The sequence below is a fragment of the Anastrepha obliqua genome, chromosome 5 (assembly GCF_027943255.1).
Source record: "Anastrepha obliqua isolate idAnaObli1 chromosome 5, idAnaObli1_1.0, whole genome shotgun sequence".
Classification (NCBI taxonomy): domain Eukaryota; kingdom Metazoa; phylum Arthropoda; class Insecta; order Diptera; family Tephritidae; genus Anastrepha; species Anastrepha obliqua.
This window is the reverse complement of record NC_072896.1, coordinates 129,004,513-129,027,463: the sequence shown is the minus strand read 5'-3', so window position 1 is coordinate 129,027,463 and position 22,951 is coordinate 129,004,513. Positions and strand designations below refer to the sequence as shown.

The window sequence follows — 22,951 nt, the reverse complement described above, 5'->3', positions numbered from 1 at the left end:
TTTTTCCAAAATAAAATATAGTCTGTGTTACTCGTGGATAATGTAGCTTTCGAATGGTGAAAGAAGTTTTAAAATCGGTCCAGTAGTTTTTGAGCCTATTCATTACAACCAAACAAACAAACAAACAAAGTTTTCCTCTTTATAATATTAGTGTAGATTTATATTGTGTTTATAATCAACTTAAAAATATTTGTAAGGTGAACGCAGACTTTACGGGCTATGTGTACATATAATTGGCGCGTAAACCTTTTTTGGGTGTTTGGCCGAGCCTCCTCCTATTTGTGGTGTGAGACTTGATGTTTCTTACGGTTTTAAGCCGACACCGAACGGCAAATGGGGTTTTTATGAGGAGCTTTTTCATGGCAGAAATACACTCGGAGGCTTGCCATTGCCTTTGGATTTATATTCGGCCAAGAACTGTCACCTCAGCAGCATTCCCCGTAAGTGCATATGGGGAATGTATACTTATAAAACAACAACAACAACAATAACTAATATTAGTGGTCCAAATATAGCATATTTATATATAAGCAGATAACAAAGTAATAAGAGCTTAAGAAAACCCGAAATCTTTGTAAACATTTGGAAACACGTTGGAGAAAATGACATCGTGTGAGAAGATATTTCGAAAACACAAAACAAACAAAAACTTTTAAGCAAAACTCATCGATATTATGTTCCATTAATGGATCTGTGATCACCGCACGACAATAATTCATTTCAGAACTTCACTATTTAATCCGTCGCACGGAGCTGTTAAAAGCTTCAGCCCTTTTTATATTTTTCAAGAGGCCGAAATAAACAATAACAAAATAATGGAAGACGTTGCATCCTTCGATGCACCCGTGCTTCATGTGAGAATACCTTCAACATGTGAGTACTCGGATTTAGACCAAAAGGACAGACCAAGTTGCTTAACAATACTATTTGCAGACTGAAGGAGGGATTTTTGAAAATATGTTTTTAAATAAATATCCGGGCAACTATGTATACATTTTAAAATAAATATTGAAATGGTGCGTGCATTTTAAATTTCTTTGGAAAGCTTGCACAGCAACCAATTCCGTGTTTTCTGAACAAGTTAAATTAAAAACTTTTTTTATATATTATATTTTTATTATATAGATATATTTATTTAGGTATATATTTGCAATAATTTTCATATAGACTTAATATTTCTTTTTTGCATTATTTATGCTATATTTATAATAATAAACAAATAATAATTATTTATATCATTTATCATAATAAATTTCAATTTTCGATTCTTATATTTCCTCCTCTGTGTACCATATCTATATGTATATATGTATATAGTAATAATTGTTTATAATACACCTCATACCAGTACTAAATAATGCACATAGTTTAATTTCATTAATTCTGTTTTCTTTCCACATATAATTGTCAACATTGTTTATTATCATCATCATCATCATAATAATCAACAGGTCTACATAGGTATAAGTATCTTTTTCCGATGCACTGCACTTAATGTGGAAAAATATGATTAATTTCTGTTTTTCATCATCCGCCAGCAAATTTTGTATGCGTAATTGTGATAATTTTGTTACTTTGTGCGCCAAGCATTACAAACACCAAACGTTAATGCACGAGTATGTATAAAAAGAATGTGTAACACGGCATCTACAATTAATTAAAATGCATTCACTTGGTTAGATTGCCCCTATTATTAATCCTTCATTTAGTGGCATCGTAATTTCAAAACGAAATCGGAAATCGGAACTATCAAATTTTTCTGGGGCTGTGTGACAAACCCACACATTTTCAAATCAATAACTGTTCGTAAGATTGAACAACACTACCTACTTAGCGATGTGCAAAATATGTATATTTGTATATATAACTGCGGTTAGAAGAGGGATAGAATTTTATAAAATATTGGTTGTAAAAAATTAAATACTGATTTATTTGTCGTTGAAGCCTAAATTTAGAAATTCCTTCAGGTGTAAATAGCAAAACAAGTCCTACATAAGAGCGCTTTGTTAATTCTATAGAAAAAAATGGTAATTTGTATTGTTGTGAAATAGGGAAAGTGATTTAGCCGAAGGAAAAACGCAAAAGAAACATCCACAAATTGTATATAAATATATTAAATTAAAACGCAGAAGCTGCATAATCCGAAGGCACATAAATGATCTGATAAAGCATTTTCGCTAAACGATAAGTTCTGATTTAAGAGTTATTTCGACGAGGAAATATTTCATATGGTATGCTCCTTTGTTTTTTTTAATGTTTTTCTAAATGTATTAGTATGTAAAGTGGAAAAATATCGTGTGAGTTGAGACACTACCTATCTGATATATGTATGTGTGAGTATATCTGAGAATGGACGTAACATTAATGAAGTAAACTGAGCCAAAAAGGTACATAAAGGGCGTACATACATATGTACGTATGAATGTGAATTTTTTTCTGATGTGTATATTTACTAATAAAATAAGTCACAGCGTTTTTGCGGCAATCACACTTTCGGCCTTTATTTCCGTTACAATGCACTTACATATAAATATTATGAGACAACGCACAAAGACAAGACGCGCAAAAGCTCCGGAAAGTTATTGAATTCGTATTTTTCAGATATGAAAATAACAAAAAAACCCAAGCATACTATATTATATATACAAAGAAAAAATTTGTGTTAAAGCAAAAATCAGATATAGGTATGTATGCATGTATTTGAAGGAAAGCATCATGGCGCACACCACAAATTGACCACTTTATATATGCATACAAGCGCAATAATATTTTTACTATTTTTCTTAATTTTTTTGAATTTTCATTATTTTTGCCATTGTCCAACAATGACGGTTTACGAATGCGAAGAAATCTACGTTATTTTTCAGCAACTTCAAATTTGCGCTTCAGTTTACTAAAATTTAATCAGCTTTAAGTTGCATACCAAAATTATTTCAAGAAATTCCGCTTAAAAACCGTGGAGCTGGCATGAAAAGTTGCGTAAATTTTGAATATTTGATTTAAATAATGTTTGTTGGACAATGAGTTATACTTTTGCACAAAAATAATGAATACTTAATAATTAATAATAAGAAAAATAGTGAAAATTTGTCAAATGTTGGCGTGCTATAATTTTGCCGCGGCGCGTATATGGTTTTGCAAAATATTTGAAATCTAAATATCTAAACTCTTCGTTAAATTAGTCTTAATTTAAATCCCTTTGTTCAACCTCCTGAGACCTTCTGTTGCACCTTCAGTTAAATTAACTGAAGAGGTTCGTATCTTAACAGTCTGCATAGACCTTTTTTGTTCGTTGATTCATTGCTCATTTGTTGGGTGCCAAAATTATATCATTATTATTATTATATTATAAATAATTACTTAAATTGGTGGGGTGAGAAGTTTTTTGTGTGTTTTAGTAACACCGAGTGGTAGCTTCATAAAGCAGTAATCATACATGTGGACTAAATGCTTTAGGCTTTGGTCTCAGGAGGCTATACGCACATATATGTATGTATGTATGACTGCAACTCTTATTCCCGCATAATTTCTATATTGGTAAAACATAACCAAAACGCTTTTCTCGTTTGTAACACACGTGAATAGCAAAAATTTTGTTGAGATGCTTATAAATTTTAAAAATTTCGAAACTTAATATTAATATTGTGTGTCTTATACCTGCTTTTTTCAGAGTTACAGTTTTAATTGCAGTTGAATCTCGAAGTCCCTGCGATGACTTATAAAAATTATCGGATTGATGTGTGCTTGAATTTTATTTACTTCCCATATACTCCATTATGGAAACTAGAAAGCTTTTAACTTTAAATCATATTTAGTAATTTGATTATTTTTGTATATACAAAGTTAGTTTTTGAGCCAAAGTGTGGAAGAACTCTCGTTAGCTTTTGATTTTGATACGCATACATAAATACATACTTTTGCTATACATACGTATGTATAGGATGACGTCTAATATTTCCCGAGAAAAAACGTTAATCTAAAAACTCATACATACACACATATGTATGCACAAACCCTGACTATGCCCATGTGGGAGGCATTGTGACATTTCTTAAATTTTACAAAGTTACTGGCTTTAACGATTCTTACATTTTCATATTTATACACATAAAATGCGCATATGTTTATATATATTGTATATAAAAAGCATAAAAATTGCGTTAATTTGTTTTTTGGGCGCTTATTGAAATTTAAGGGAGCGTGTCATTATTCTGTATTACAAAATTCTGGGTGACAAAATTCTGTAAATTGCAAAAAAATTCTGCTTTTTTAAAATTCTGCTTTTTAAAATTCTGCTTTCTAAAATTCTGCTTTTTCAAAATTCTGCATGTTTAATGCGAACAATTCTGCTTTATTCAAGTTTTGTGATTTTCGTCATACAAGAAGTAACAAAATAAACATTTATTCCATAAATATACATACATACATATTAAAGTGGTGCACATGTCGACATATATGTGCTTTCAAGTCATTTGCTAAATTCACACAACAATGCAGTGTTTTGTTCTCAACTAACAGTAACAGGCAATAGCAGCTAGAGAAAAAACCAAATCATGCTTTTGTATGACTTGTTTCTCTCTCAGCATTATCACAACACACATATTTCGGCAAGATAGCAAGAAAAGCAATGACACTGAAAGGCAATGAAAAACAATTCAATTGAAACAAGTGAATTGTGTCAAATGTGGACTATTTACTTACATGAATTCCTGATATTTTAAAATCAAATAGGCAGTTAATGTTTGGTATGATGGTTTTGTAGAATAAAAATTAAATTCTGATTAATATTTGAATGTAACTTACACTTTGCCGCTAATATACACTATGTACATACATACATATGACACCAATTCACACATTGTACTTGATGTCTTTCGGCAAAGCTTGTATGAGAATGTTTTTCTACCATTGCCATGCAAGCATATAAGCAGCGTCGTGCAATTCGTGCACTGTCGATAGAGCCGAAGTAGTATTGCTTGTTGAAGACAGTTTTTCTTCGTTGCTGTTCAAGTTGTGTGCCTACATTGCTTTTTGTCTTCACAAACAGTGTCACATGCAATGTGTGACTTGTTGCTTTGTAATAAGCAAGTCATTTGTGCACCACTTTAATACATATGTATATGTTTAAGCGATAACAATATTTTAGTTTAGCCAATTACATTTAGTGTGACTTAATTCATTTCTTTTCTTAATAATCCTTCGCAGCGGTTCGTTTTTTAGAAGAGTTCTACGCAAAAAATACTATGGATTGCGTAGCTGGAGTTGGACTGATGAGGGTTACTTTTTTGAAGCGCGGCCGAAGGCCGCCCACGCTAAAAAGAGTTCTACGCAAAAATACGGTGGATTGCGTAGCCAGAGTTGAACTGATGAGGGTTATTTTTTTGAAGCGCGGCCGAGGGGCGCCCACGCGAAAAGAAGTTCTACACAAAAATACTGTGGATTCTATCGCAACTGAAGAAAAAATTATTATTATTATTATTATTTTTTATTTAATATCTCTCATAATAATAATAAATTAAATAATTACATTACCTCTTTAACATTGTTAACATTATATTTTAATACAGAATTTTGAAAGCAGAATTTTAGAAAGCAGAATTTTAAAAAAGCAGAATTTTAAAAAGTAGAATTTTGTTTTTAGAATTTTGTACATACACAATTTCGACACCAACCCGAAATTTAAACTATAATCGACTTTAAATTTACGAAATGCGATTATTGATGGACATAAAATTACTTCACAACTAGTTTAATTCAGTGTATTTATGTATATGTGGATATAAACGTAGTTGTAGTTGTTTATGTACAAAAAAGTAAAAGCCATTTGGAATGTTCATTATTATTATTTTTTACTATGTACTTAAATTTGTTTTTGTTGTTTTATATATATTTGTCTGTTTTAATAAGTGTTAGGCTTTTCCATTAAGAAATATTAGGTATTTCAAGCGAGTTATGTTTTTCTTTTAAACAAAACTGTACACATTATTCCCCCCCGGTTTGGTTAATAGTTGGTAACGCTAGATTGGCTTGAGAAAAATGTTAAAGTGAAAGTTAATTACTAATCTCAACAGAGAAGGGCAAACACAATAGTGCAGCAAATTTAAGAATAAATATTTCTGCACCACTTTTCAATTGATATACATTTATCTGTTCTATAATTTGTATGTTACGAGTATGACATAGTCCACAATTTTATGAAATTCTGAAAAATGTCGAATCTTTGACATTGTTGAAAATTGTTTGGACAAACGATGGCAAACGGATTAGTATCATTGGCGACATTTGTCAAAAAGAACTTTGCTTTAGTTTTGTTTTACAGTCCGCAAAATGCAACCAGAGATATTTTATATTTGTTATAAATTCAGTGTTGTATAAAAAGCTATTAGCTGTTAGCCACTCTAAAAGATGTACATATGTGTAAATGTGTAGGAATATTAGGTTAGGCAGCTGTATTGGGAAACATGAAAATGTACCTAGACGCTCACACACATACACATATGTACAAGTGCATGCATATGTAGGTTTAATTATAAAAAATAATGGTATAAATACATATCAATACACTTAGATTTATACACTTATGCAAGTATATAAAGTTTGGTTTGTTCTCCTATTTATGCATTTTTGCTAATGTCACTAGGGCGATTGTTTGCGTTGATTATGTTTTAATTTATACATACATATATTTCATTTTATTTAGTTTATAGTTCACAAGATTATCTTTTAGTATAAAATATAAATCAAAGGAAATGTGTACTGCTGGGACGGGCATCGCATACTTTCATATATGAAATTCTATATTATTTCGAATTGTATTGATATTGAAAGAAAACAAGCTGCACGATCAAACAAAAAATCAAAATGTGTATTGGTGTTTGTAAGATCCTGAAACTTTTAACTCCTTCATTCCTTTTAGAAACCTGAGTTCTTGTGGTTCGCTCTCAGATATTCACGGCCAGATATACATTTTTCGAAGACCCGATAGAAATAATTTGCAATGCCACTATTTTTAGATTATAATTGTGTAACGGAGAAGTTGAGAACCAATTGGCCGGCTTTATTTACTCTGGATTTTTATCAAAGAAAATTCTCAAGAAATTTCTTTTGTCTATCAGTAGTTGGCCATTTCAAGTATGTTGCAAAGTCAACTTGATTTAGCTACGGCCAAGTGCAAGAATTAAACTCAGCCACGTGTGTTGGGTACACTAAGTTACTTCGGCCGCCATCTTTATACAAGAAAATAGCAAGAGTTTACGATACCAAACTTAGAACATTTAGTGATAGTGCAGGTTTTGTTACTACATCAAATGTAAGGGGCTGTTAATTAATATATAAATATCACAGTAGCCAATTGTGTGGTAAAAATTTCAAATAAAAAAAACCTAAGTCTCACTTTATGGTGTGTAATAATCACTGTAATTACCTAAGTAGAATAATTTATTCGATTACTAAGGATGAATGTTGAAAAAAGTTATTGACTTCCACCATATTTATATGCATTTATATGTAAGTAAGTATATATGTAATGAGTGCATGAATGTGTGCACTTTTAAAATTTTCGGCTCGTAAAAAAATGTTGCTTCAGGCGCACTTCAATATTTAATGACTCCTTTGATTACTTATGTATTATAATAGACGCATCGTTTTTTTGGCCTATTGGATATTTTCAGAATTTACGCAGCTTCTACTAACATCCTACATAGGCCTTACGACTTCGTTTTATTGCAGTGGTTTTCGTTATCGCCAGCAATGGCTTATCGCATAAGTGTCTTAACAAGTGTTGCAAATAAAAATGTGAAAAATAGAAAGCAAATCATGAATAAAATTGCCTTTTCCTGATCAGTAAAACGTTTCCGGTTTGTGTATAACGTAGCTATTTTGCTCATACATCGCCGTACAGCACCATTTTGAACATGATTAGCTGAAATGCTTGCGTGCGCTAATAGTGCGTTGTTCGGCAGCAGACTATTTGCGGTGGCCGCCAGAAATGATGCCGCAGTTGAAGCAGCAACTTCGGGCTCAGGTCCAGCAGTAACATTGCCTCCATGAAACTGGTGGTGATGGTGGTGGTGATGATGTAGTGGATCATCACAACTTGCGAAACCGACAGCGGCTAATTCGTTGGCCATAGCTGTACCCAAGGGTATTAAGCCAATGGCGTTAGGACCAATGAGTATGGTATTGCCACCAATATTACTACTACCGTTGCCATTGATACCGCCATTGCCGCTGCACCCATTGGGACTTGCAGCAGATGCACTTACAGAACGGTGGTGGAGACCGGACGCTGATTGCCTGCTATTGTGATGCGTATGGCTATGAGAGTGGTGTGTATGCAAACCGTGTACGTGATGCGAATGACCGTGGCATCCCATGGATGCGTTCCCGTTGTTGTTGGCACCTGCAGCACCGCCGAAAACGCTGGACATGTTTCCCAATAAGCTGCTGTCGATATCGTCCAGTGATGCAAGATGAGGAACTTGGTATCGGAATGCAGAAGTATTTTGGCCAACCAAATCTTCACCGGAAGAAGTAACACGAATAGGGCAAACTCGGAATTGGTACATAGTTCCCGGCTCTAAATTTTCAATTGTAAACTTGGTCTCTGCACCTCGGTAAATCTAGAAAGAAAATAATATTTTAAAGTTTGGTGGGAGTAATAGTCCTAGATTCCAGTTTCACACAAAAGATAAAAATGTGGCAAAACGATGGTATTTTAGCCGTGTGCAAGTGATGTGCCTAGTTTGTATGAAAAAAAAAAAAAAAAAAAAAAAAAAAAAAAAAAAAAAAAACCACAATGGTGCCGCTTGATGAGACTAATATACAAACGGGATAGATATAGCTGGCTTTGCTTAGCGCCATCCCTCAAACCTATAGTCTGACGCTCAATGACCTTTAGGATGATACTTATACGATCAGTTGGATCTATGTTATTCATCCCATAGCTAATCCCTTAACAAAGCATCACTGATTTCAATTCAACATTCATGTACATATTTACTAAAACTCACTCGCTTATAATCTCCATCTTTGCCAATGGCGTATTGCAATAAATATTCTACACGATCGTTGAAAGTATTTTTTGAGTTTTGCCATTCGAGAGTCAGCGGTACGCCTAAAGAAAGGTTGCCTAGGCCGGCAATAAAACTGGTATGCGTTTCAGCCAGCATTCCGGATGGGATGAAGCCGCCAGCAGCACCGGCACCGTGTGTTAGCAAACAAGCAGCAGCTCCTTCCATAGCCACACGAGGCGCTTTAATGCTGCTTGGCAAAGTGGGAGTCGTACTAAAAGTATATTCATCCGAATAGTCACCGATCCCAGCACGATCAGTACTTGCATATATCCGGAAAGTATATGAGGTGCGCTCTTGTAGCTTGTTTACTTTGCACATGCAATTAGTGCCAGAGTAAACGATCTGGAACTCTTTTGCCCGCTGTACAAACATTTCCACATAGTATTTGGTGAAATCCAAATTTTTGCCGTCAGCCCATTTTAATTTTATAAAGTTATGACCTACGCCGGTGCATTCCAGTGCAGGTGGGGCTGGTGGTGAAGGCAACGTTGTGAGCTTGGCATATGCGGAAAATGGTCCCGGCCCAATGCTGTTTATGGCCTGCAAGCGGAATTTGTACGTCGTTTCAGACATTAAACCGGTGACTGTATAAGATGGGTTTGTATTTGGCGTAGTAATTGATCTTTCAGCGTATTCAATGACGTATGCAGTGATGGCAGCACCATTGCATTCAGGCTCCGTCCAGTTAAGGGATACTTCAGTGGCGGTAAATTCGCAGTCTTTGATTTGTGGGGCAGCAGGAGCGGCGGCTGGTGTTCGTGCATTAATGCTCGTTGACCATTTACCCACACCAGCCGTATTGTTTGCATTTACACGGAAGTAATACACAGTAAACGGCAATAAATTACGTAAATCGACGCTGGTTTGCACTCCCTGATAACATGTTTGGTATGCTGGCATTTCTGATGTTTCCTCCAAACCAGAGTTAGACTCATTTCGACCCGTTGCGCTTTCCAGATGGTATTCAAGAATCGGAGCTCCATTACAGTCGGGCTCTTGCCAATTCAAATACAAATGAGTCGCCGATTTAACCACAACTTTTATATTGTGAGGTGCGTTCGGAGGTGCAGCAGCTGCTGAGAAACGGAACCATGGTGACCAAGCACCTGCACCAATGCGATTGATTGCACGCACCTGTACCTCATAGGGACAACCAGGCTGCAAGTCCTTGACCACACAGTATGTATCACGTCCGCGGTATATAATTGAATATTCGTTTGTTTTATTTTCAATATCAAAGTGCACGTCTAAAGGACGTCTCATCTGAACCTCAAACTCTAGCACTGGGGCTCCGCCATTATAGTCTGGTTTGTCTAGTCTTAAAACGGTCGCATACGGACCCGGAGGATTGTCGTAATAAGGTGGCGGTGGTGCCGCAGGTACTATAGCTTCTGATGTTATATGCGCCACATCCGAATAGGGACTGAGTCCTGCTGGGCCCTCACATGAGGTGCGCAACTGGTACGTTGTACCGGGTTGAAGGCGATCGCATATGGTCTCTGTATCAGTACCACTGTAAATACGTTCGAATTTGGTGCCAGATGTGATTTCAAGGAAATAGCGAAGTATTTCGGCGCCTCCCCTATCTGTGGGTGGGTCCCATCGCGTTCGAAAATGTGTTCCATGAATTTTTCCCTTTACATGGGGCTTGCCTGGTTTCCCAGGCTTTTCAGGAGATGTTTGAAAAGTGACCTCATTAGACCAAGGAGAGCAGCCGGCTTCATTTTCAGCACGTAAGCGAAACTGATAAGACGTGGCACGTCGCAGCTGGCAGCATTCGTGGACGCAGTCGGGCCCGTTAAAAGCATTAAGGTAGCCGTGGCCAGACTCGCGATCAAGTATCTGCAACACATAATCGCTATCCTGTGGCCTCCTTTCCCACCAAAGGCGAAGAGACGATGAGCTACTGCTTTGAAGTTTTGGAGGCTTCGGTGCAGACGGTGGATTGCTTGAAGTGCTATATGAACAGATTGAGGAAAATAATGATGCGCCAACTTCGTTTATAGCGGCCAGACGGAAATTGTATACAGTTGAAGGCTGTAGTTTAGTGAGAGTATAGTGTTTGCCTTTTGTCTTCGTTGCCTCGACAAAATGTAATACTTCACTACCCGTGTTTTGACGCGCAGAGCGGGAAGTTGCCGGCAAGCAAGTTTTGCCCTCGTCATATTCCAGTAAATAGTGTTGAATGGGTGATCCGTTAGATAGTGGATTCGTCCAACGCAAATGCAAAGAGTTCTTTGTTCGCATTACTAATTTAGGTGGCGCTGGCTGATCTGGCACACATGGCGGAGTTGTGAATTCGGTTGGATCGGATGCAGATCCCTGCAGCTTTTCATAGTGAACCTGAAAGTGCACGTAAATATACTACAAATGTATCTATATACATATAAAATATTTTCCCTTTTACTAACCTGAAGTCGCACTACATACACCTGACCGGGCTGCAGGTCCTGGACGATGCAGTCGTACGATTCACCCTTATAGAGACTCTTGTATTTGCACTCTTTGGCACGGTCACTAAACAAAACATTATAACGTAACTCTCTAGTATTGATATGGGGATCGGTGATGACTGGTGCCTCCCAAATAATTTTTGCAGAACGTGAAGTTAAATTGATTACCTGACGGCATATGAGCAACAATTAATCATACATTCAATATGAATAATTAAGAAGGCAAAAATATTAAATTTTTATTTACATCTGGTTTCTGAATAGCAGAAAGCTGCTCAATTATCAAAGACTGGAAGTCCTCCTCATCCTCGACAGCATTTGGTATACCCTCCATGCCGCCGTCAGATGTATTAACTGAAGATGTTATGCAAGCAAAAGCTTCCCCATTAATGTTATTGAGCTGGTGTGCATTTACTGGTATGCAGTCATTTTTTTGAGGAGTTCGTCTGGAGTGAAAACTGTGGTTGTTCAATATCTGCTGAGATAAAGATGGTTGCTTTGAAACATGATACTGATTTTGGTTCTTATTTTGAAGATTGTAGTTCGATCCCATACTGCTGTTATTTGAATTGTTTGTGGTTGTTACTGAAGAACTGGCAGTTGTTGTAGCCGATGTCAACATCCCTGAAATCGCTGTTGCATAGTTATGCGTGTTGGATCCATTTCCATCGCTACTGTTATTCGTCGTAGCAAGTGAATGATTATGATGCCCGTTTAAATCATTCCGACGCGGAGATGGCGAATGAGTCGGTGTTGACATACCGGAATCTTTCAATTAGAAAAAAAGATGAATAAATGTGTGCATATGAACAGGTTAGAGGATATAATAAACACATCTATCCAGCACTCTCTTCTATACGTTTTGTTTTGTGTCTTTTAATTTTACTGAGGATAATTATAATTCATATTTTTTGGCCGGTTTGGTAAAACAAATAACAGATATAAATCCTATACTGCGGTAATAATAATTCATCAATGCAAAGACTCGAATGAGATGAATTGAAAAATAATAACGAATAGTAAGACAAACTCACTCAGTTCACGTTGCTTTTCAAGTTTTCGCAATAACTTTGTGTGCTGACGTTGGGTGCGCTCGTCCTTATGATAGCTATTGGGTGGCGAGGGTGAATGTGATAAGGGTTGTAGTGATGACGCTTGTTGATGTTGCGCTGTTGGTGCTTGCTGCTGTTGAGGGGGTTGCTGCGGTTGTACGTGGCCACTTGACAGTGCGTGGAAGTGCGCCGGTCCGCTGCCTGTCCCGGCTGGAAAACCCGCCGGCAACGGTGAATAGAAGTGTGAAGTGCCATTGGAGGTCAACTGAAATTAAAAACCGTGGTAGCACATTCAACTTAAATTATAAACTTTCATTAAATATGTATGTATGTGTTTACTTTTGCGAGCAGTATTTCCCCACAGGCTGAATTATTTTCCCCTTGATTGCTAATGTTAGATGCCATGGTTATATGCAAATATGCATATATATAAATAATTTCCTCAACTTCAAAATGCTGCAGAATACTAAAGCAAATTCATATGCATATGTATGTTTTGTATTGACGTGGCGTGTTTGCTATTACATGCATATTTCTTTCACAAAGTATTGGTGCTTATCAACATACATACATAACTAGACATAGATAACCACATGATGGAAAGAATAATGAAATGGCGCCTATCGTGGTCCCGTTACTTTGCTCTCAGCGAATTTGACAACTAGTTACGTCGTATTAGTACCAATATAGCCAGATTACCAACTTAACTTAGAATTTGCGTAACTTAATTTAGAATTTTTTTTTTGTTATTTAGTCTTGGAGTCTTAGTTCTTTCTTCATGACATTTTTCTAGCCTTATCAAATTGAAAGTAATGTTTATAATTTTGTAAAATATACATTTCTTTTAATTTGTTCAATAATTCACTCAGTTTTATTTAGCTTTACTTTTTTTAACATCTGGTGGCATTGCCCGCGATTGCAGTGTTGTTGGTGTTCTTCTGCTTTCGGCAGTCAAATCTCTCTCTCGCTACTGCAGTATTGCCTACCTTTGAACATAAAAACGCACTAAAATTCCCATTCAAAGAAAATAACACAACAAATTTTTATTGAATCATTTAAAGAACTTTGTATGCGTGACAAATTGTCTTTAGAATGTGCGTTTTGTTTTTAATAAATGTGTTGTGCTTATGTACAACTTAATTTATAAGTTATTTCTGTCAAGCGAGAATCTTTTGTTAAGGGAACGACTTATTTGCTATATTTGAGGTTATGTAACTAGATAAGGTACTCTTTTTGTAAAAATGTCAGTATGGTTTCTTTAGTATTTTCTGGTATTTTGTTGCTTATTTTTATAATGAATACACCTCTTGATGCCCTATGTCCCACTAAGGATTGATGGCCGGTAGAAACGATTACACCTCTATGGTTTTAATCCGCATTCAGTAAATTCAAACGCCTTTTAAAATGTGTAAAAAGCTTTCAATCTTAAGAAGAGTTGAGAGAGGGACATTTAATATTCTTCCATAACCTTAAAAGGAGCAAAAAATTAAATTCACACTTTCAAAATATCAAATTTTATAAAAACTAACTAATTTTCATTAGCACTAAAATCTTCTCAGAGTGGCCTTTTTTAACCTTCTTTTGTATAATAATACAGTTTTTTTAACCTAAAGTTTCGGTAGCTTTAAATTAAAAAAAAAAGAAACAAACAGGACACTTCAAAATTTTCGGTATAAAAAAGCACTACATTTATTGCGAAGAGCAAATGGTTGGCAATACTGCACAACTCAGCAAACGTGACGTCACGTACGCTCTGATGGGCGCAATCTTCTTTCTATTGGCTTCTGGTGACGGACAAGCATTGTTTGACAAGAACTTTATATGTGTGCGTGTCGGCTGATTGACGCTAATATCTAAAATTTTTGATTTTCATCATTCAAAAGCCGACAACAAGTATGTGTGACACGACGACACCCGACTGCACTAACACACACAAAGCTCAGTCAAGCATGCTGGATCGTCTCCCGAGGCCATATCATTCTTGTAACAATAACTGAAAAGCATGGCTGAATGGAGTGCTGCCAGAAGAAAAAAAAAACAAAAATAGAATGCGATTGAAAACGAAGCAACATAGGAACATAATTTCCACACACTCTTTTTTGTTAGAATAATGAGGGAATGGGGGCTTACAACCTCTAAGGTATATATATTGAGTTCATAAATATATATAAATCCAATATCGATATGATTTTCGAAATACAGTTCAGCTTCACGTAAAACTCCTATGTGCAGCGGAGACGGTGTTGCACTATTAATCGTTATTTTTTTAAAGTGCGGCCGAAAGCCGCCTACGCAGAAGAAAGTTTTACGCAAAAATACTGTGGACAGCATAGACGGTCTAGTATCTAGTATAAAAATCGCGCGATTTTTTATTCCAAATTTTCGCCTGCGGCGCTATTTTTTTTTTTAATAAAATATATATGTATATATATATATGTATATGTATATATATATATATGTATCATATATTCATAATATGCTGTCCACAGTATTTTTGCGTAAAACTTTCTTCTGCGTAGGCGGCTTTCGGCCGCACTTAAAAAAAATAACCCTTAATAGTGCAACACCGTCTCCGCTGCACATAGGAGTTTTACGTGAAGCTGAACTGTATTTCGAAAATCGCGCGATTTTTAATTCCAAATTTTCGCCTGCGGCGCAATTTTTTTTTTTTTAATAAAATATATATGTATATATACATATATCATATATTTATAATATAGCGAAAATTTGGAATTAAAAACCGCCCGATAAAAGGCGAATTGAATACGTTATAACATTCTTGGTAATATACTAGTGGTGCCCACACTCACTGACTTTACAGTTGTCTATGCCTGTTGTCTGTAAGATACACAAAATTGAGCAAAACTTCTGCCCGTAAAAAACAGCTGCTCTCGTTTGGTTACATATTTACACAATACATCGGTTTGTGTTTTTCTTGTATCGTACATACTTTTACACACGACCGCGTTATCAATTGCAATTTTTCATTGTAATGACAAACCAAAGCCAAAAAAATGCAAATAGTTCATTTGTCTATAATAATATTTCTAAGCATCGCTTTTAAATTATTTTGATAAAAGTTTAAATTTTTATTTTATTATTTTATTTTGTTAATGATTTTAAGATGTACTGTTTGGTAACATTGTGTGATGCGAGAGCAATCAGATGATATGGCTTCACGGGAAAAGTCTAAAATTCTCATTTTACGTGTACGTGTGTAAACAACCCGTCGTACATAAACGGCGGTGAGTCTCTCGTAATGCTGCAAACAGTCACCGACGTAAACGAAGTCCCCTGCCAGCTGTTAGGATCAAACTAATGAGAGCCCCATGTACCATAAATGAAAATTTACTTCCCTTCCGTATCGTAGTATCGTAGATTTCTTCGCAGGATTTTTGAAAATTCCTCCCAGGATTGCTCTCTCACCACATAATGTGGCCACACAGTACATTTCGAAATCATTTACAAAATAAACTTGGAAAAATTTTAATTTTTGTTAAAATACTTTAAGAGCAATGTAGAATATTGTTAATTATAGGTAAATGAACTATTTGCATTTGTTGGTTTTTGGCTTTGGTTTATTAAACAATGAAAAATTGTGGTTGATAACGCGGATGTGTGAAAAAGTGTGTAAGCAATAATATCAATGGCAACATTGTGTAAATACAACTAAACACATACGCACACAAACCGATGTATTGTGTAAATATGTAACTAAAAGAACGCAGTTGTTCTCTACGGGATGAGTTTTGCTCAATTTTGTGCTCTCTAGGGGCTGCGGTAAGGGACTACGTACGTCGGTGACTGTTTCCAGCATAAGTTTGATGGTGTCAGCTGAAACGGAACGTCCGTTTACGTCGGTGAGTGTGGGCACTACAAGACAACCTTATAACCACAATTTGAAATTGATGAGAAAATATACCTTGAAATTAATTTGTGTTATATTTAACAATAGCAACCCGCCCGGCTTTGCACGGGTATAAAATATATACCCTATGTCACTCACTGAAAAAATTATTAAACTCGATCCAGTAGTTTTGGCCTATTCATTACTGCCCGTGGCCCGCACGCGTTAAATTTGGAGTAAAACAATTCCCCTTTCTTTATAGCATGAAGATTTCCTGCTATCTTTGGAATATCTAAATTCATACCCTACACTTTTACATATTTACTTTTTGCATTTTTACATATGTATTTATATTATTTTTACAGCAATTAATATATTACAGAATGTCTTTATAGCTTTCTTGTCATTAGACAATACAAACATGTTTTCTCTAGAGGTTACTCTTGAAAGAGCGACATACAGTTGGCCATGTGAAAAACAGTCAACGCTCAAATCTAAGCCTGCAACGTTAAAGGTTTGCTCCTGAGATTTATTAATGGTCATTGCAAAAGATGCCTTTACCGGAAATTGTAAGCGTCTAAATTCGAATGGTAGATTCGATGGTATCAGGGGGATTCGGGGAATCAATACATCTTCTCCGGTACCACATCCTGTGAGTATTGTGCACTCTATTATGAACGTTTTCAGTGATTTTACCAGCAAACGCGTGCCATTGCAAAGTTTAGGTGGATTTAGGTTTCTTAATAAAATAACAGGACAACCTATTTTCAGCTCCATTTTGTGAGGAGGGAGTCCCGACGGGTTCAAAGAATTTAAAAATTCTGTAGGAAAATGAACAGCTTCTTCCAAATCGAGAACAGTATCGACCGAGGAGTATATTTTCGTCGGTGCATCAATCTTTCAAATAATCAAGTTATTTACTTTATCTACTTGTTCGTTAGTTGGTGACAGAATAGCTCTCTCTTTAAACCAAGATATTGTCTTATAACTTATGTTATCAATGTCAGGATAGATATTGTTGGATGTAGTCTATCAAAACACAAAGGTTTTCTAGGTTAATCCTTCCCTCACTTTGTGTTAATTCTCCATTGCCAACTTTTAGCAGCATATCTGGAAATAGCCTGTTCTCACGTGAAGATGACGAAACCCTCATATTAGTTTTAAGCTCTAATTTATTGACATGCGACCACAGGTGGCATCTTTTTAGCGAAGCATTCATTTCGTCAGCACGTGTTCCTCGAGTCACAACTGGTAGGATTTGACGGAAATCTCCTGAGAACAGAATTGTACATCCACCCATAGGTGAATTTTTGTTGCGCAAATCGCGCATTGTCCTATCTAGTGCTTCCACAGACGTCTTGTTTGACATGGTAGCTTCGTCCCAGACTATTAATGAGCAGTCACGCATCAATTTTCCTGTATTGCTCTGTTTAGGAACACTACAGACGCTGTTATCATCATCGGTGGCGATTTTCAGCGGGAGCTTGAATGTAGAGTGTGCGGTTCGGCCCCCTTCCAAAAGAATAGCGGCAATGCCGGATGACGCAACAGCTAACGCAATTTTTCTGGTAGATCTCACTTTTTTTAAAAGCAGATTGATTAAAAATGTTTTTCTTGTGCCTCCTGGGGCATCAAGGAAAAACAATTTCCCTTCATTGTTATCAATTGTTCATAGTAATGCAGTGAAAACTTTTTAATCGTGGCTCATCTTGAGCTATATTTTGTAAAAGTCTCGTTTGATCGTATGATGTTTCTCTTGTGTATTCGGCACTGTTAGTTAAATCAGAGTTAGTAGTATTAGCCCGAAATAATTGCATTATTTTGTTTAATTCAAATAATTCTTCGTCAAATATGTTTTGGTCATATTGTACATCAACAGAGTTTAACTCTTGCCGTCGCCGAATCAGAATATCACTGGCCATATTTTCTTGAAATTTATTCCATAGACTAACAGAATCAGTTACTTGACAAAACACTACTATGACGGCAAATAAATATCTTAATGATGTAGCTGAACTACAAACAGCTGCTTCTGATAATGTATAATATTTTCCCAGTGAGAATCGTCTTCCAAGAGCCCCATAGCTTTGCATGCTGCTTGATAAGTATTGTAAACAACACCTTGTAAAGTTCTTAGGTGAGCAAAGGATGTCGGGCCTTTTACAATATGAAGTAACATTCTCAGATAAAAGCATTCGCTGTTTTTTGGAAAAAGAGCTGCTTTTGTTTAAACAATTTTCGTTAAATAACAAATAAATCAATTATTTTTTTTGATGCAGAACGAAAGTAAATAGTTCAAAGTTAAACTTCAAGAAAGTTTGATTTTATTTGGTTGATTCGTTTATGATTTATGGCCGTGAAAACAAAAAATTTATGTTTTTTTGCCACATTTTGACCGATTGCCACGCCCCCTTTATATATTTCTTCACATTATACTGATATAAACCTTCCTCTTCAATCAATCTATCTTTAAAAAAAACCGCATCAAAATCCGTTACGTAGTTTTAAAGATTTAAGCATTCAAGGGGACATAGGGACAGAAAAAGCGACTTTGTTTCATAATATGTAGTGATTCGCATTTTAAATGCATAGGATTCATTTTTTTACAGAATTTTTTAAGAAATTGGCAATGATTACTTAATACGTCAATGCATTGTTTTTATATCGATTGAGTTAGATATTTTTCTCTTGCTTGCGAGAGTGGCCGATCATTTCCGTCAGTCAACAATAACTCCAAAAATTGTTGTCAGTCATGGTGAAGATTTTTTACAGGTGTACTACTTAGCAGATCGTTATTCGGCTCTGAGGGAATTTGACCGATATGCCGACGTCATTCGTTTTGTGTTTCACAAAATTTAGCTTTAGCTTAGTGAAACATAAAACGAATGACGTAGAACTTGGACTTTGGATTCCCCTCAATTTTTTTTTTTTCACCATACCTAACGAGCAAACCTGGTATCTATCTTCCTTGGTTGTCAGCCAGCCGCCATGTTGAGTGTGCACACTTACAGTACACTCAACATCAGTTTGTGCATATGGCGGCTTAAAAAATGTTTGGAAGTGGGCAATGTTTTTTAGAGTTTCTGGTTTGTTAGCAAACCAAATTATTGTTTTTTCTTTAATTTTAAGAGTTTTTAAGCTTTGGGAGTATTCGGAATACCTATAAAATATAGCTTAAATTACTTTTTTAAGCATAAGGAATCATTTGTTGGGCAATTGTGAATTAGAATGACAGAGGATATTGAATAATATCGACCTGTAGATATTCTATATATATATATATATGTAGGGTTCAGAGTTCAACAGTTTCAATTTCTTTAATTCAACAGTTTACAAACTTATCAATTTCTTTAATTCAACAGTTTACAAACTTATCAATTTCTTTAATTCAAACAGTTTCTTTAATTCGCGCGTTACTCGCTTGATGGCGGTTCAGTTTACAATGAATATCTGTCCTGTCGTTCGTATCGTCAACGTCTTCGTTGGGTATGTTCGCGGTACGGTCATTTCGGTCCTTTTGTTTCGTTCCCTTGTTGTCCGTATTAGTCCGGTCGTACACTGTGCGCTCTGTCTCCTATTATGTCTGTTCGTCGTGTCCGTCATTTCCTACATTTGGCCATCCTGCGCGCTCATTCGGCCCGAATGAGGGATCCCATCTTTTCATGAACTCAGCCACTGTCGTGGTTCGACCTGGGCCTTCGTGATCGCCAATCTTTTCCACAGTGTATCGCGCACGTCTCATCTTCTTCACGATTTTATATGGACCCAGATATTTCGGCTTCAACTTTAGTCCCACTCCATACTGCGTTCGCTTAGTGGCTACTAGCTCGTCGATGGCATATTCGGGTTGTGTTCTTCGGTTTGCGTTGTAAGTCCGTCGATTTTCTTCTTGAATAATGACAATGTTTTCCCGGGCTTGACGACGCACTTCTTCTCTCTCTGCATCCATCTCGTCGATAGCCTCGTTCTCCAGTAATTCTTGCAATTGCGGAATGCCCACGACTCGCATCTCTGTCAATATCTTAAACGGCGATGATGTAGTGCTGCGCGCTGGGGTGCTGTTAAGGAATCGCTGAACCCGATTTACCTGCATATACCATTTTCCAGGATTCTCCAGACACAGTTTTGCTATCATTGCCACCACCACTCGATGTATTCGCTCGACCTGTCCATTCCCGCGTGGCACTCCGGTTGCTATCAGCAGATGTTCGATTTGCTCGCTCTCGCAGTAGCTCTTAAAATGATTCGAGGTAAAAGCGGAACCTCTGTCCGTGATTATTCGCTTCGGGTTCCCGAAAACTGCGGACTGCCTCTGCAATCGGTCGACGACGGCCTCTGCGTCTGTGTTCCTTGTTGGATAGAGCCAAACAAACTTCGAGAAAGCGTCTATTACTACTAAAATATAATTATATGCCTTTTTAGTAGGTTCCATCGGACCCACATGGTCGATATGAAATGTTCCTAGCGGCTTGTCTTCTTTATTTATCGGGTTCAAGTAGCCCTCCTTTTTCCCAGTCTTGGAATTGGTCACTAAACATTCTACACAACCTTTTACTACTTGGGCAACCTTACTATTGAGTTGTGGTATATTATATAGTATGACCTCTCCACCGCATCTTGCGTCCTCTTAACTGAGAAATGACCTTGCATATACGCCACTTTGATGATCTCTTCTTCCATTGCCGACGGTACGACTATGAGCTCCTTCAGTGGGTCTTTATACAAAACGTCGTATTTAAATAGAAATCTTCGTAGTCGTCGCTTTCCAGTACCCTACGAACAGCCCGTATCCAGCCATCCTGTTGTTGTGTCTGCTTTAACCGGTGCCGCAATGAATCTTCTAAAATTAAGCATGAGATCCTGCTCACAGCGTCAACATGTCGCATCTTCGTGCCGCTACGGTGCTCAATTTCGTAGTTGAAATCCTGTAGAAACATCGCCCAACGTGAAACTCTAAGTGGAACGTCCCTTTTCTTCATAGTCATGGTGAAAGCGTTACAGTCAGTGACTATCTTGAATCTTATACCCAGCAAGTAGACTCTCCATTTCTTGAGTGCCTCGATGACTGCCAGTACCTCCAACTCGTACGAATGGTATTTCTCCTCGCTCGGCTTTGTCTTACGGCTCATGTATTGAATCGGGTGGAACTCCTGGTCATCGTAGTCTTTCTGCAGTAGAACCGTCCCGTACCCCAAACTACTGGCATCAGTGTGTACTTCCGTAACCGCTTTCGGATTGTATAGTTTTAAGACTGGTGCACTTGCTAAAGCTAATTGAAGTTGCTTGAACGCTGCTATCTGGTCGTCTTGAAGGACGAACTTACTATCTCTTCTAAGCAGATCGGAAAGTGGTTTAGCGATCACGGCATAATTCTCAACAAACCTCCTGAAGTACGATGTTAGTCCGAGAAAACGTTGTAGGGATTTTTTATCGTTGGGCAAAGGAAAATTTTTAATTGCGTTTGTCTTTGCATCCGAAGGTTGAATTGTACTGTTAGCGATGATATACCCGAGAAACTCTACCCTTCTTTTCAGGAACTGACACTTCTTCCACTTGACTTGCAGGCCACTCGCTTCTGACCTTTTCAACACCAACATCAGCTTCTTGATCCCTTCTAGCTCATCCTTCGAGGGAATTATCAGGTCATCCATATAAGCTATCACCGTTCCATTTTGAATCAGATCTTTCAATACCGCAAAGACGAACCTTGAGAAAACTGCGGGGGAATTTGATATTCCAAACGGCACGTATCGGAACTCATATTGACCATTATGAGTGACGAAAGAGGTATACTTCCTTGAACTTACTTCTACTGGGACATGGAAAAATCCGTTCGCAAGATCCAATGTTGAAAAAACATTAGCTCCTAGCAATTGTTCGATAACATCGTCAATCATCGGCATTGGGAAGTTGTCACGCACAATTTTATCGTTTAATCGACGATAGTCAGAGCAAAGACGTTTGCTGCCATCTTTCTTGCCGACAAGCACAACTGGCGACGCGTAGTTTGAATTACTGACCTGAATAATGCCTTCCGCTAGCCAATCCGCTACTTGATCATCCACTATCTTCCGGTCTGCATAAGACATACGTCTTGGTCGCTCGTATACTGGATTGTCGTCGGTGAGCAAAATTTTCATCTCCACCGGTGAAATCCTTTTCTTCACAGGCTTGTAGGCCATTATTAAATTCTCCACCGTTTCTGCTTCTGCTTTACTCAGATGCAAGAGATCCGTCCCGTGATGTACGTCTTCCTCCATTTTCTCTATTAGACAAAGATTTCCGAACTCTTCTCTCAACTCTACAATGTTGCTTGCTGGCTCTCGTTCGACAGGCTCCTCTACTACCGCATTACACTCATGTACCACCCTGTTCTGCGGGTGCACATACTTGACGCTCCCAGCGCCGCTCTGATTATGATCATCTTCACCTCGCATCTCTGCATGCCTACGTGGACGCTCATCCACCAATGGTTGCGTGTTAGGGCCCTCTCTCAGCTTCCTAGCCGCATCCTTCATACCTGCG

The 22,951-nt window shown here is 37.1% G+C and overlaps 1 protein-coding gene across 4 annotated transcripts in view; it reads right to left on the bottom strand.

Annotated features, from left to right (window-relative positions):
- Nucleotides 1–1,170: 1,170 nt before the first annotated feature.
- LOC129247295 (fibronectin type-III domain-containing protein 3A) overlaps nucleotides 1,171–22,951 on the bottom strand; it is a 124,948-nt gene continuing 103,167 nt past the window's right edge. For 2 of the 4 annotated variants that reach the window (XM_054886361.1, XM_054886362.1), the window contains exons 4-8: nucleotides 12,562–12,844; nucleotides 11,775–12,295; nucleotides 11,486–11,695; nucleotides 9,012–11,417; nucleotides 1,171–8,621 (exon numbers count right to left, since the gene is read on the bottom strand). In XM_054886361.1, coding sequence (XP_054742336.1) covers nucleotides 7,755–8,621; nucleotides 9,012–11,417; nucleotides 11,486–11,695; nucleotides 11,775–12,295; nucleotides 12,562–12,844 — 4,287 coding nt within the window. In that variant the 3' untranslated portion in view covers nucleotides 1,171–7,754. The remainder of the gene's footprint in view (nucleotides 8,622–9,011; nucleotides 11,418–11,485; nucleotides 11,696–11,774; nucleotides 12,296–12,561; nucleotides 12,845–22,951) is intronic. The other 2 variants (XM_054886363.1, XM_054886364.1) reach the window with 1 other exon arrangement.